The sequence below is a fragment of the Culicoides brevitarsis genome, chromosome 2 (genome assembly GCF_036172545.1).
Source record: "Culicoides brevitarsis isolate CSIRO-B50_1 chromosome 2, AGI_CSIRO_Cbre_v1, whole genome shotgun sequence".
In the NCBI taxonomy this organism is placed as follows: Eukaryota; Metazoa; Arthropoda; class Insecta; order Diptera; family Ceratopogonidae; genus Culicoides; species Culicoides brevitarsis.
The window spans coordinates 24,789,458-24,804,116 of NC_087086.1; the positions used below are offsets into that span (position 1 = coordinate 24,789,458).

At 27.4% G+C, this 14,659-nt stretch overlaps 1 protein-coding gene across 1 annotated transcript in view; it reads right to left on the minus strand.

Moving 5' to 3' along the window:
- Positions 1-14,659, minus strand: part of LOC134829614 (uncharacterized) — a 54,134-nt gene that overhangs the window by 1,629 nt on the left and 37,846 nt on the right. Inside the window, 6 exon segments of the mRNA XM_063842789.1 lie at positions 67-215; positions 270-368; positions 427-537; positions 9,359-9,652; positions 12,486-12,641; positions 13,170-13,300. Coding sequence (XP_063698859.1) covers positions 67-215; positions 270-368; positions 427-537; positions 9,359-9,652; positions 12,486-12,641; positions 13,170-13,300 — 940 coding nt within the window.

Here is a 14,659-nt window from a genome sequence, read left to right on the forward strand (position 1 = left end):
ATAATTAAACGGATTTTAGAATAAGCAAAATTCACGTAAATTTCAACGTTAAATTTTCTCGCTTACCCCACCCTGGCGTACCGGCGAAGGACACGGCGATGTACTGGCAGATGACAAACTCTTGTCAACCTCATCCGGCAAGTCGACAGACCCGGATTTCAGTCCTCGATTCGCATACAGAAGTTTCCGTTGTTGCTGCGAAGGACTTGAAGGTGCTGAAAAAAAAATTTATTAATTTTTGTTTATTTTCCATCGTCATGGCAACTCACAATGCAATCGACTGTTGTTTCGGCTGTTATTCGATGGGGGCGTGCTGTGATCAATGCCACCACCTGATCCACCATAGTAAGCAGACGGTCCAGGACCCCCTAAAAAATATATATTTTTTTTTAAATTTCAAGATTAAAAAAAAAATGAAAATCTTACCTGGATACCGTCGCGATCGCATCTGCCCATGTAATTCGGTCGACTCGGGAGAGTCCAAACTCAAACTCTTCATGCGTAAATTCAGCTTTTGGCGACGAGGTGAGTGCGGTGCTAAATTAGTATTAGTGAAATGTTAGTAAAAACTCACAAAAAAATCCCGAAAAAAGTGTTTAAAAAAAAATTAGTTTAAAAAAGTGAGTCTTAAATATGTAAAAAAGTATTAAAAAGCTTCGTGACTAAGTTCATAAAAAAATAAAAACTAAGAAAAAATTTAATTCATGCCAATTAATTTTTTCTAATTTCTTTGAAAAAAAAGTCAATCACACGATAAAAAGCTGTAAATAAAAAAAAAACACTCAAAGCGCAGATTTCTTATTTTTCAAGGACAAACGAATTAACGGACGAACAGATTGTCGCATGCGAACACTAGTCACTCGTCATCACAACATAAATATTTATTAAGAAGCAAGTGTTCTAAGGGAATTGTAAGTGGTGGAAAAAAGGTTGCGGGATCGTAACAAGCGACGGAAATCTCAAGGGACGAGCGAGCAGTCAAAGAGTTTTAATAAAAAAATAAGTAAAAGAGAAAAAACGAAAGAAAAACAAGCAAAAAGCACTTTCCAAGCAATACATACGTAGATTTTCTTAAATTATTATTTTTATTTCTAACAAGTAGTTCCCTAAGTTAAAGAAGAGAATTTTGTTAATTTTTTTCGCTTTAATTTTTTTTAATATTATTTTTTTAAAGATTAAAAATCCCGAATCACTCGCTCGTATAATTGTTTTACGAAAAAACGCATAAATAAAGCGCTCGGATTATTACCATCAAGTGGAGGATTAATGTGTCAAGTGGGGTTGTTATGACGTTTTAATTAAACATTGTAAAAGAGTGGCAGTTTTATGCGAGAGATTTTTTTGTATGTTTGTGTGTGGAATAATTTATTGTGTTGTCGCGAGTTGTTTATTGTTGTCGATATTATGTTTGTGTGCACGAAAAAATCCTTTTTTTTGGTATCTAAAAAGTTTTAAACTTTAAGCCAAATCTAAATAAGTAGCAATGTACATCGATCGCTTTTTTTATTTAAAAATTTTCTGAGCAAATAATAATTTATTTAGTTGTGTAAAAAGATTTTCGGGAAATCCAATAAACTAAAAAAAAAAATGTGTCCATTGCTAAGTTCTTACACTTTATCTAAATCTTTTTTTTTATTTATTAAAAATCACTAGACTGTTAATTAGTAATTTCACTACAGTTTAACAGATTTTTACTACAAAAGGTCAGATACTTAACGCATCATTCGGAAATATAACGGTGGCTTTTCTAAAACTCTGCCTAGATAGAAGAAATATGGAGAGAAAAGGAAGAAAGAGTTCTATTTATAGATAAATTTTGTTTAGTAGTTTTTTTGTTTTGGTTTTTGAAAAAGAAAATTAATAAAAATTACACTGAGCGACAAAATTCTCAAGTTGCTTCAAAAATTCTGAAACCCATTGAAAATGATGGAGAACTAAAAATATTCGAGCATTTTTTCATTTGACGTTTTTTTTATAATAATGAACTTTTGAAAATTTTGCTAACTTCATCTCGATTTTCAACAAAAAATATAAATAAATAAATAAAAAAAAAACAATTTTTTAAAAATTATTTGATTTATTTTCTGATCAATTGTTTAAAAAAAAAATTCAAAAAAATGTTTTTTTATTAATTTAATTATTATTAAATTAATTAATTATTTATTTTTTTTATTTATTTAATTAATTAATTTAGATTTTAGATTTTGAGCAATTCAATAAAAATTTTTATTTATTTTTTTTTTTTGAAAATTGAGATTTTGTTTATTTTTTAATTCATTTTTTTTAGTCCTCTATTATTTTTTTTTAATCTTAAAATAAATTTTTCAGAATTTTTGGAGCAACTCGGAAATTTTGTCGTTCAGTGTAATTCATGATTTCATCTATAAAGGGTGATGTTTCATGTGAAAATGTCGTGAATGATGCGTAAGCGACGATCTTTCTAGTTTTGTGATTTTTTCCTTAATCATGAGAGAAAGCTTTTTTTTTGTAATGAGAATTTGACAACCGATTTACTAAAAAAAAATAATGATCATGAGTGAAATAAAATAAAATAAAAATTGAAGAAGAAAGCCCTAACAAACATACTTACATTACAAATTTTTACAACAATAAAAGAGTGCGAGAAGACACAAATGACAACATAATATCTACTCTATTGCTATGTAATTGCATTTGAAACAACAGGAAATGTATTTTTTTTCTAACGAGCGACACTCATAAAAGGCATCGTTAAAGTTTTAAATTTTTTTTCACAACTCAAATAGAGCGGCGCTAAATGTTTCCTTTATGAGTGACTATATTTTTGAGAAAATTGCAAAGGAATTCTAGGGCAATGTAATTGTTGTAGAGAAACTAAAAGATAAATAAATTATAATGGTAATTTTATTTACTTTACGTATTTATTACTTTCACAAAGTGTTTGTTCCTTTTTAAAATAAATAAAACATAAAATAATAATTTTTAACAGAAAATATTTGTTTTTATTTTGTACAGGATCTTTTTAAATGAATAGTTTATGAAATTACTTTCAAATTATTTTAAATAATTGAATTTAACTTTTTAAAAAGTTTAACTTTTTAATAGTCCTATGTAAATATTTATTTTAAAGAAAAAATTCCTCATTATTTGTTTTTTTTTATGTATTTTACTCAAGTGCAATTAAAATAAAATAATTAACATTATTTTGGATCATAAATTTTTAGGAAGAAAAAAATAATGTTGAAGAAAATATCATTAATTTTTGTATTTTTTTTTTTCATTTTAGATATTTATAATCCTCGAAATTTTTGATAATTTGAGCAAAAAAAATTAACATAAAACAATTTTCTGTTTTTTTTTAAAATCAACAATTAATGAGTAATTTCAAATTTAAATTTTTTAAAAATGTTTTTGTATTATGTTTTAACAAAAACTGTACAAAAATCACAATATGTAAATAAAACTTAAGATTTCGAAAAATTTTCTTTTTTTAATTCAGATTTTTCATTTTAATGAATTTTTTTTTTAAATTATAAAAAATAAAATTCCAGTTGATTTTTCAAGGAAAATTTTAAAAAAATACCTAATATTCAAAATAAATTTTTGATTTTTTTTAAATTAAAATTTAATCAATAAAATCAATTTAATCAATTGTTTGAATAATTAGATTTTCCACAAAAAATTAAATTAAAACCTATTTTTGTTTTATTTCAATTTTTCAAAATTTCAATCATTTTTTTTAGTTTTATTATTTGAAATAATTTAAAGTTTTCCTAAATTTAATTTAAAATATGTACAAATTGCAAGAAAAATATTTTACAAAAATTATAAAACAATTAATTAATTAAATTTTGTGTATCGAAGATCCTGTATCAACAATAAAGTATTTTAATACAATAATCATAAATAAATAAATAAATAACAATTAAATATTTTTTTAATAAATAAACAATAACAACAAATTTTCATTAAATATTTCATCTATAAGTTTTTATGTGTCATTTTCGAATTTTCTACATTTTATACAAGAGCTTTGTTATCACAGATTTTCTCTCGTAAAAATAGTTTTTTTTCTATAGATACAAATTTTCATTTAATTTAAGAAGAAGAAAAAATATAAACAGGAAAAGCTCTCACGTCCAATTCATAAAATAAATAAACAAAAAAAAGAGAGAACTAGAGATTTCACAAAACTTTTCATCCTAAAAATAAATAGGTCATCATCTTAAAATCTCTCTCTCGCTCGTTCGTTTTCCCTTTCTCTACTTTGCCGTTGAACGTACCGTTCGAGTGCCTAATGGAGGCAATCCCGCTACCAAATTATTATTTAATTCGTCCTCATCAGGTGTTAGACATAGCGGTTGTCCGAACGGACGTGTCCCATTTTGGCCATCTACTTTTTGGCGTGGTGTGCGTTTGTGTTTGCGGATGATTGGAGCGAGAGTGCAACAACAAGTGCAACACATAACATATTATAAAATTTATCGTGATACAAATACGGAACAAAGTAATAATAATAATAATAGTAACAATACAGTTATAACGGTTAAAAGATTAAATTACGGTGCAGCAATAATTTTACATGTTTGTGTGTTTTTATTTGTGCAGAAGAAGAATGAGAAAGAGCGTGGTGTGATGTGCAGCAGCAGGAGCAGCAAGAGCACCAACAGCAACAACAACAACATAAATTGTGGTAAAAATAATGAAACAAAAAATAAAAGAAAAAAAAATTGGTGAGCAAAAATTGTATTTTTGTGCAAAACAATATTTATCAGAGTGTTCAAATGAAAAAAAAAGTAAGTCGCTACAAATCTACGTTTCCACATGTAAGGTGTCGGCGATAAATAAAATTTCATTGACGTTGTGTGGTTTTTTATCGTTTCGTATATGACGCGCAGCATCATCAAAAATTGATGGAAATTGCCGAGATATTTTCCAGTTCAAGCATATTTTGATCGAACGCCACCAGAGATGTATCGAGAGAAAAACTCGTCGGATATTCAACCCCTTCAACGCACAATGTGGATCAATTTATTCATAAAAATTTACTAACTGATGCGGTTAGATAAGCCAGATTGCTTTATTTCGTGTTTTTTTGTGTTAGGCTAAGCCAATTATCAAAAATGTTTTCAATTTCTTCCGAATAAAGTTTTTGAAGAATTTTTAGAAGGATATTGAGCCTATCTAAATTTTTAAAAATTAAAAAAATTTCGGTCATTTTTAGAATTTTTTTTTAAGTAAAAATTTTAAAACATTTTAAAGTTCGAAATTTATTTTTTTCTTATTTTGTTTAATTTTTTGAGAAATAAAAAATTAATTTAATTTTTAAGGAAAACATTCCTATCTAGAAACAATTTTTAGTTTTGTAATAAGAAAAAAAAATATCTTGTTTTACCCGTAAATTTCGTTTATCCGTCAAAGTATTTTTTTACCTGTAAAATCATAAATTCACTCCAAATCTATTCAATCAACGCAATTTCAAAATAAATCTAATATTAATAGAATGTAATGAGGTATGCAATGAACCTTACACGCATTTTTTGACAAATTTTCTTAATTTTCCACAAATTTTTAATGTATCGTCCTAATTTTTCTGCTCTTTTAGACCTTCCGACACCTAAATTTGACAAACTCTAAGAAAAACCCAGAAGAAATTCGTTATCAAGAGTTTTGCGTATCAAAAATTATAGGGGGTTAAATTTTTTTGTAACGAAATAACTCGAATTCCGCTTCAAGAATCTCTCTTAGGTTTTTTGTATTATGTCAAGCTTAGGTCAAAGAAGGTTTTGGAAAAGAAAAATTTTGAAAAACTCATGAGAAATTAAGAAAAACTTCTAAATATGACGTGTAATGTTCATTGCATACCTAATCACATTTCATTTTATAGATTTATTTTGATGAGTTGCGTTGATTGCATAGTTTTGGGGCAAATTTTTATGTTTTCTATGGGTAAAACGAAGTCCACGGGTGACGTTAGGAAAATTTTAGATTATCATACTGGCTATATACTCGGAAATACTTCCTTTCTCCCTTGTTAAGAAAAATTCGACATCGCAAACATTTTTGATTTTTGTATCGGCCTCATATATCAAACACAATAAAAAAAACGAAACACCAGTAGGGTTCAAATCGAAAATTGGTCAGAACTGAGGAGAGAAAAAGACGAAAGAAAAGAGTAAAGCCAGGACACATTGTTCAGCATACATCCATAAATTATGTACATTAGATGGCAGTAAGAACAACAGCAAAAAAAAGGGAGAAGAAAAAACTGGCAACCAACATCATGCAACATATTGTATCTTGTTTCAAAATAATATAATATTCTTTCTTCGTTCCTGCATGTCATGTTAGTAAATGTTCGCCTTTCTTCGCAAAGCCAGCAATTTCACATGTTGAGTAGGTAGAAATTGTTTCAATAAATGAAAGAATTGCTTGCATCGCAATATACACAGTCTTCAATTCAAATGTACAAGGTAACATGAGTTGTAACCTAGTTTACGTATTTTTATGTTGAACCTTTTCCGTAGACGAAAATTGCTTTGCGAAAAATGAGAAATGTTTTCCATTAGAAAGATAGTGATCGAATAACATTCGTCTAGCTGACAAAAACACAGTCAGGTCATTTATTTGGAGATCGAGAGATATGATTCACTTCACGCCTGCCTGCCACACATGAAGCGCGCGCGTGGCCCAAAAATCCTCGGGAAACAACTTTCCGTATGATTTATTATCCTATTTTGAATAAACGTCTATTTATTTATAATATCATCGTAAAATGAGATTTTGTGCAGGCCTTGAAGTTTTTGACTGGTTCTCCCGTGAGACTTGGATGGATGACCAGAAGGATGGCAAAAACAATGATTGATCACATTTTTGGCAAAAATAATGAATGAAATGGAGGGTAATGGCGGTTATTTTCCCATTCGCATATCATCGTCGTTTCGTCTTAACTGGATTGGGGAAAAAAGTTATTTTTTTATGTCTTTGGTAGAATATTGAGGTTAAAAAAGCGCATTTTAAAAACGTTCGATTTTTTTATTTTTATTTTACTTTTAAATTTTGTTGACAAACATCAAGAAAAAAATGAGTAAAAAGGAGAATTTTTATGAATTTTTGTATTTTTCGATTGATGAATCCTTTATTTAAATTTTACAAGTTTTACAAGTTATTTTAATAAGGATTTTTTATTGAAATTTAGATGAAAAAGTTTTTGAGTTACGTGATCTCAATCGATTTTATAAAAATATAATTTTTGCAAATTTTAACTAGATTTTCTTCAATTTTTGAGTTCAAATTTAAAAAATTTCAATTAAAAGTAAATATTTATTATTTAATTCTAAAAATAGCAAAATCTTTAATATTCATTGAAATTTTAATAAAAAAAAATAAATTTATTTCTTTTTAATAATAATTAAAAAAATATTTGATTTTTTTCGCTTTAGGGTTTTTATGAGATGCAGGAAGAACAAAACAATTTAACGATTAATTATTTTACATTTTTTCAAAATTTTTATTTGAATTAATTATTTTCATTTAATTTTAAATTTTTTAAATTTTTTATTTTTTTTAAATTAATGATTTTTTTAATTAAATAATTTTTTAAAATTATTTTTTTTTTGAATCTTAATCTCAAAATTTTAATTTTTCCAAGTTGAATTAACATTTTTCATGGTTTTTCAGTCAAAAATACAAAAATAATTATTTTAATTTTTTTTCTTGAATTTCTTTGTTAAAATTGAAGAAAAGTTGACAAAAAATTAAATAATTTAATTTAGTCACCTTATTAAAAAACCTCAAAAATTAAAATATTTGTTTAAAAATTAAAGACATAGAGCAAAAAAAGACTGATTACCATAAAAATTAACAGACAGACATTTTAATAACTCCAATAAAATCAATTTTGCGCTAGAGCAGTTTGCCACTCGTGATATATGATATGCAAGTGATTCAGAGGATAAGCTGAAGGCAGCTAAAGTCTTAACAAGTAAGTTTTTCCTCATCTTTTGTAAATAAATACAAAAAAAAAAATGTGTAACGAAAAGTTATTGAGCGGCATGGCATCGATGATGGATGGCAAGAAACTTTGAAGGAAACAGCTTGTTGATTAATTGAAACGATTGCGAAAAGATCCGAGTCATCGTATTAAAGGCTAACATATTCAAAGTACATCTCATTAATTTTATTCAAGATTCCACACAAAAAAAAAGATAAAAATCGCCATTACTACAATATTTAGAGGAAACAAACATCGGGTGGATACATTGAGGATTTTTAATCAAATAGAAAAAAAAAATAAATAAATGATGTTGTAAAAAGGAATAACAACTGGGTTCAACATGCCTCGTGTTTGTGTATCTTCTCTTTACGAAAAAAACATCAAAGACGACTTTTACAACAACACCGAAAAATGAGCAAAAATGAAATGAGACGAAAGGAGGTGGATCAAATTATTATTTATTTTTTTCTTAAAAAAAAATGAATAATAATTTTTTTTCTCAAAACAAGAAATCGTTAAAAATACTTCAATTATTTTTTGTTTTGAAGAGACACAAAAAACATCTAACAAATTTTTTTTTTAGGAGAATGGGGCAAAAAAAAAACTTTACTTTCTGGCAATGAAATGGATCGGTGTTGCGATGACTTTATGCGTAAACGTCCGAAACCGGATAGCGGTCGAAAGCCGGCAAAGAGTCGTCTGCGAATGCCTGGATCGACCACTTGCGGCGGCGGCACACCTGATGTCACCTGAGGATTTGTCGTGCTTTGGAAAATTGGATTCGCTTGCACTGGAACTGGTATGCGATAATCTTAAATTACACAAAATGACGAAATGATTCTCATGAAATTTACCAATAGCAGAAAAGAAAAAATCATAAAATATAGAGAGAAAAAAAATTAAAAAAGAAAAAATTTTTTGGAGTAAAATCCTGTTTGTATGTATATTGTTTGTGTTGTTTTTGTGTACGAAACGCATTTGAGATGCAAGGAACGGCATCTAAAGACAGTCAAAAAACACAACTCACTACTGGTAATTTTTTGCATTGTCGAATTTGTTGGATAGAAATTTACAAGTTGATTAAAATTACGTAAAAAATAGGATAATAAAGGCAAAAATGGCGCCAAAGCAAGTCTAGAATGAGCGAAAAACGATTTTTTTTTGTCATAATAAAAATACAAAATGCTGTGCAACTCAAAAATAAGATCTAGTCATTCGCTAAATCGAATATACACGATGTTATCATATACAATAGACGAATATTTAACTCATAAAAGACCAATAAATGATAAAGAAATGTATGCTAAAGTAACATTTTTTTTATGTGAAAGAGAGATATATGCAACGAATTGTACAAGTTGCAATAATTATTTAATGTCGGACCTGAACTGGACACATCTTGCGCCGGTGCAGCAAGTCCCTGTTTAATCGGCTGTAAATTTGGCCCCTGGCTACTTGGCTTAAGTGGTCCCCGGCGTGGCGCTACCACGCGATCCGGATAATCCGGCACATTGACAACCGGTATGTCCTTCATGTGATTCGACGACGGAGCACCGTTACTCGCATCATTGATGTTTGTCATGGTTGCGGTTTTCATCATGGTTTCACCTTTACCCGATATTTCGCCAGCTTGTTTCAGTACTTGGTACGTTTGGTCAACTGTTTGCTCCGTTGGTTCTAAATAAGTGCGGAACAACAACAACAACATTTGTACAGAGAATGGCATATGAAAAAATTTGTAATGAAGTTGTCGTTCGGAAAATTACCAACGATGATGGTACCGCATTTCGACTACATGATCTTTTTAATCACGTGGTTTTATACAATTTTTGACCACGTGACTTGAGAAATATTTAAACCACGAGATCTAAAAAAATTTCAAACCACGTGACCTGAAATTTTTTTAAACCACGTGACCTGAAATATTTTCAAACTACGTAACCTAAAAATTTTTCAAACCACGTGACTTGAAATATTTAAACCATGAGATCTAAAAAAATTCAAACCACGTCAAACCATTTTTAGGTGACTTCAAACCACGTGACCTGAAATATTTTCAAACCACTTAACATAAAAAATTTCAAACCACGTGGCTTGAAAAATCTTTAAACCACGAAATTTCAAACCACGTGACCTCAGAATATATTTCAAACCACGTGACCTGAAATAAAAATTTTTCAAACCACGTGACTTTGAAATATTTAAACCACGAGATTTGAAAATTTTTTCGTAAATCGAATATTTTTTAGACTTAAAAATTTTTCAAGTCACGTGACCTGAAAAGTTTTTCAAACCACGTGACCACGTGCCATTTTTCTTCGAAATGCGGTAAAAACAATATTTTGTTTGGGGAGTTAAAAGTAATTTCATTCAAAATTTGCACCGCGCAAGAATTTAAATTGGTCATCGGTAAACAAATTATCATTATTCTGATGTCTGGCCTGCGAAACATATATATTTACAACGGAAGGTATGTTGTCCTAAACTTGGTCGAAAACAAATGTAATGAATGAAAATTGACCCAAATACGCAATTGAACGACGACCACCAACTCGAACTTTTCATTAAATTATATATAAAATCATTAAAAATTAATTACAAACCAAAATAAACGTAAAAAAAATTCCAACCAACCAACAAAAAAATATCATCATCATCATTATAATAAATTTATTATTTATACACCAGCGAGTAAAATGTATATTTTATACAAAAAAATAAGGTAAAACATTGTAAAAAATATGTTGTTATAAATTTTACACAAACATAAATGCAAAAATATCATTTCCATTACGACGACGACGATAGTTTGTTAACATTTGGTAGTTGCAGCAGCAGTAGCACGATAGCCAGCGTAACGCATCGTTAGTTTATTTATAATGTTATTATTATTTGTTAGTGACAGGACAGTCAACACACGTAAAAAAAATTATATATAAAAGCCAAAACATATCCCAATTACAATTGCTTTTTGCTCTTGAATTATTTTATTATTATCGATATTTTTTATTATTATTCAAGACTCAATGACACGAATTTCCATTATTTTTTTATTTTATAAAATAAATAAAATTAAAATAAATTTAAAAAAATATTTTTTTCGGAGAAAAAGAGCTCGAGATTTTTGTTAGAAATAATTTAAAAATTTATTCGATGTTTGATTTTAATTTAGTTAATAAATGTCTAAATTTTGGTAATTAAGTCGGAAAAAGTTTTTATCACTCTGTGTGGGTAGAATACAAGCCGACGATGCGATGTGACTAAAAAAATAATTTAATTAACCTGTAGATTTTTTTTTATTTTTTGGGAAATGAAACATCTGGCAGCGTTGAAAACAAAGATAATTTAATTAAACTGTTGCCTCTAATTAAAAAGCATCGTTTTTCGTTATGGAAATAGAGCGGAAAATCGATTTACAAAAAAAAAATCTAACAAAAATCTCCGGTTTACTCTTTCGTTTAGTTTTTTTTTATATGTAAGGCCACTAAAAATTATTTTATTTTTAATTTTTTGTCTAAAAAAAATTAATAACGAGATAATAATTCAAAAAATATTTTTAAAGTCCAATCTTTTTAATTTTTGAATTAATTTCAATTTTAATTAATTAAATTTAAAAATATAAAATTATATTTTTATGTTATTTTTAATTTTTAAAATCTAGAATTTTCAATTTTTTTTATTATAAAATATTTTTTTCTTTTGTCTGAATTTTTTTATATTTTTTTTTAATTTTTATAGAATTTTTAAACTTTTAATTAAAAAAAATAGTTTCAAGTTTTTTAGTACATTAAATTTAATAATTTTTTATTTAAAAAAAAATTAATTGAATTAAAAGTTCATTTATTTTTTTTAATGAAAACGGGACAAGCAAAAAAAAATAATTTAAAGAAGCCTTATAAAAAACAGATTCGGTTAATTTTCAAGATTAATCTAATTCTTTTCTTGTTTGTTTAATTTTTTTTACTCTTTTTGGTACAAACGAAAAAAAAGGAGACGTCACAGAATCATCTTTTACAACTCAATTATAATACCTATGTTATTGTAACATCCTCGCGTCGATAATTTACGTGAAATTAGCAAAGGGCCCTCAGCTGTTGGGGGTATACAGGGAGAAAAAATCGTTTAATATAAATTGCATCAGGATTTTTTTTTTGTTTGTTTGTTAAATGACGAGATTTCAGGGTTTTTGCGGTTAATTAAAATTTATTTACACATTCAGACCGAATATAATATTAAAAATATTTGGAGCGACACAATATGGAAAGAGAACCAAACACGCACAATCAAAACCGATATTTTTTGGTTTAATTTTGTTTGTTTTTTTTTAATAATTACAAAATAAATAAATTAAAATAGGGAAAAATTAAAAAAGTTTACTAAAAAATTAAATTAATAAAAATTCCGTTACTTTTTCTGTTCCGCTGATCGACGTAGATTTAATTTTCCAACAAATTTCATTAAAAATATCAAGAAAAAAATAAAAAAGAAGAAAATCGAAAAATGTACTTACTCTCTTCATCGACTTCAACGCGATTATCAATTTCTGACGTGCTCTTTTGACGACGCAATAATTTCGCTTTGACCGAGCATTTGCCAAGTTGCGGGACACATTCCACGTGCACGTTTGTCTTGCACATGCGGCAACGGAGTCCTTGTCGTTGATGTCCTATTTTATCCAAGGAATAAAAAAAAATTAATAAATTGATGTCAATTTTTAAAAAGTTACAAAAGAAAAAAAAATATTAACTAATCTATATTTCTCTAAAGTCGCGCACGTGATTTTTTTTTTGTCTAAAATACTAAAATCTACGTTGAATTGAATAAAAAATGAAGAGAATAGAGGAGAAAAAACTAAATTGAATTATTCTAAACTTTTCTATTTTTTATTAGATACACGGAAAATTGAATTTGGCAGAAGAAATTTATTTTTTTTTCGTTTTTTTTTCTTTAAAACTATACACGACATGACATAAAATAGACAAGTAGACTAAACTAGATTATGTTACATAGTTGAAACTTTTCTGGTTTTCCTGATTTTTGGCCAATTTTTTCTTCGGTGGAACGGATCGATTGCAAAATATACATTTTTGAATTTATTATTATTTTTTATTTATATTTTCCGGTGGACTTTTGGAGTGAGCTTTATGAGCTTGGATGGGTGGTCAAGGACAATACAGAAGGAAACTCAACTCACCTCTGAGTACTTGTGAGCAGACATCGCATGGCGTGATTTTTTTATAAGTGTATTCTTGCAAATTATGATTGTCTGTTGTAATATCACCCATACGTGACATTTGCGAATTTCCGCCAGCTGCCCCATTTTTCCTACATACATATAATTTATAAATTATTTTTTTTTTGCATTATTTTGTAATAATAATTATATAATATATTTTATTTTTTTGATATTTTTACGGTGAAAGTTATTTTTTTTTTGGTGTCATTTGAAATTTATGGTGATGTTGTTAAATATTTTCGCTCGAATGGATGCAATTTTATTTTAAAATATATTTAATGTCCTTTTTAACATACACAAAATATTTTATATATACAACAAAATACATTTAAATTTTAAATACACATTTATTATAAAATGTACAACTTCCATATAATTATAGTTTATTTTTAGGAGCAATGCAATTTTTTTTTGTGGGGTAAGTACAACATTCCAACAGATACATATTTTATTGTATAAAGAGGTTTAATTATATGGAAAGTGCAAAGTATGAAGAAAATTTATGGAAATCCAAAACACCGCCGCAGAAACTTAACAAAAAATAAATTTGGAACATTTCCGACAATTTGTTTCTCCATAAATTTCGCTTCAAAATTTGCTTTTATTTTTTTTTTTAATTCTTATTTTAGAGGAACACTAGTTAAAATACATGGACATCTAGATAGATAGAGATATAGAGGATAGGAGAAAATGGAGTGATGATTGAACATTTAATTGAATTACAACCATATGCTCTCAAGCATCGGCAATGTATTGGCATCCAAATCTAATGTTAATTTAGTATAAAATAATGATGATAATGTGAGGTGTCAGTGTGCTCTGTTGTCTCGATGCACGATACATATATGCGAATTATTTGCAAAAGACAAAATAAATTAATCAACTAAAAGCATGTCAAATTATTTTTGGGAAATTGCTTAAATTGACAATTGATGATTTATTTCAAAAATTATAGTGGGCGGTAGTGTGAGAGTGGGATGCAAACGATTATTTTCTTGTTATCTCGGTGTTGACAGTGCAATTGACGAGAAAAACTAACAACGGATTATATGTCCTTTTTCGAGGATTTGAAGTATTTTTTAAATTGCATTTTTGCGTTTAGATATCTTCTGTTCATTTATGATTTTATATAAAAATAGCGTTAACCGTAAACTTCGTTCTACTTGTTCAGTTTTTCAAAAACAGAGGTCCATTTTGAATTTTTGAATGTTAATATTGAAAAAATCAAATTTCAAATAATTATAATTTAAACATGTTAATATTTTATTTATAATTTGAATTTAGAAATTAAAAAAAATGATTAATGAAAATTGGGATTAAAAATTAATGACCTTATTTTGGGAAATATAGTTGGCTCGAAAAAAAATATTATTCGGTCTCTTAAAATTTTTTTACGATTTTTTTTTTATTATTCGTCTTAAATTTTATGCTCCGAAACCTTCCCATAG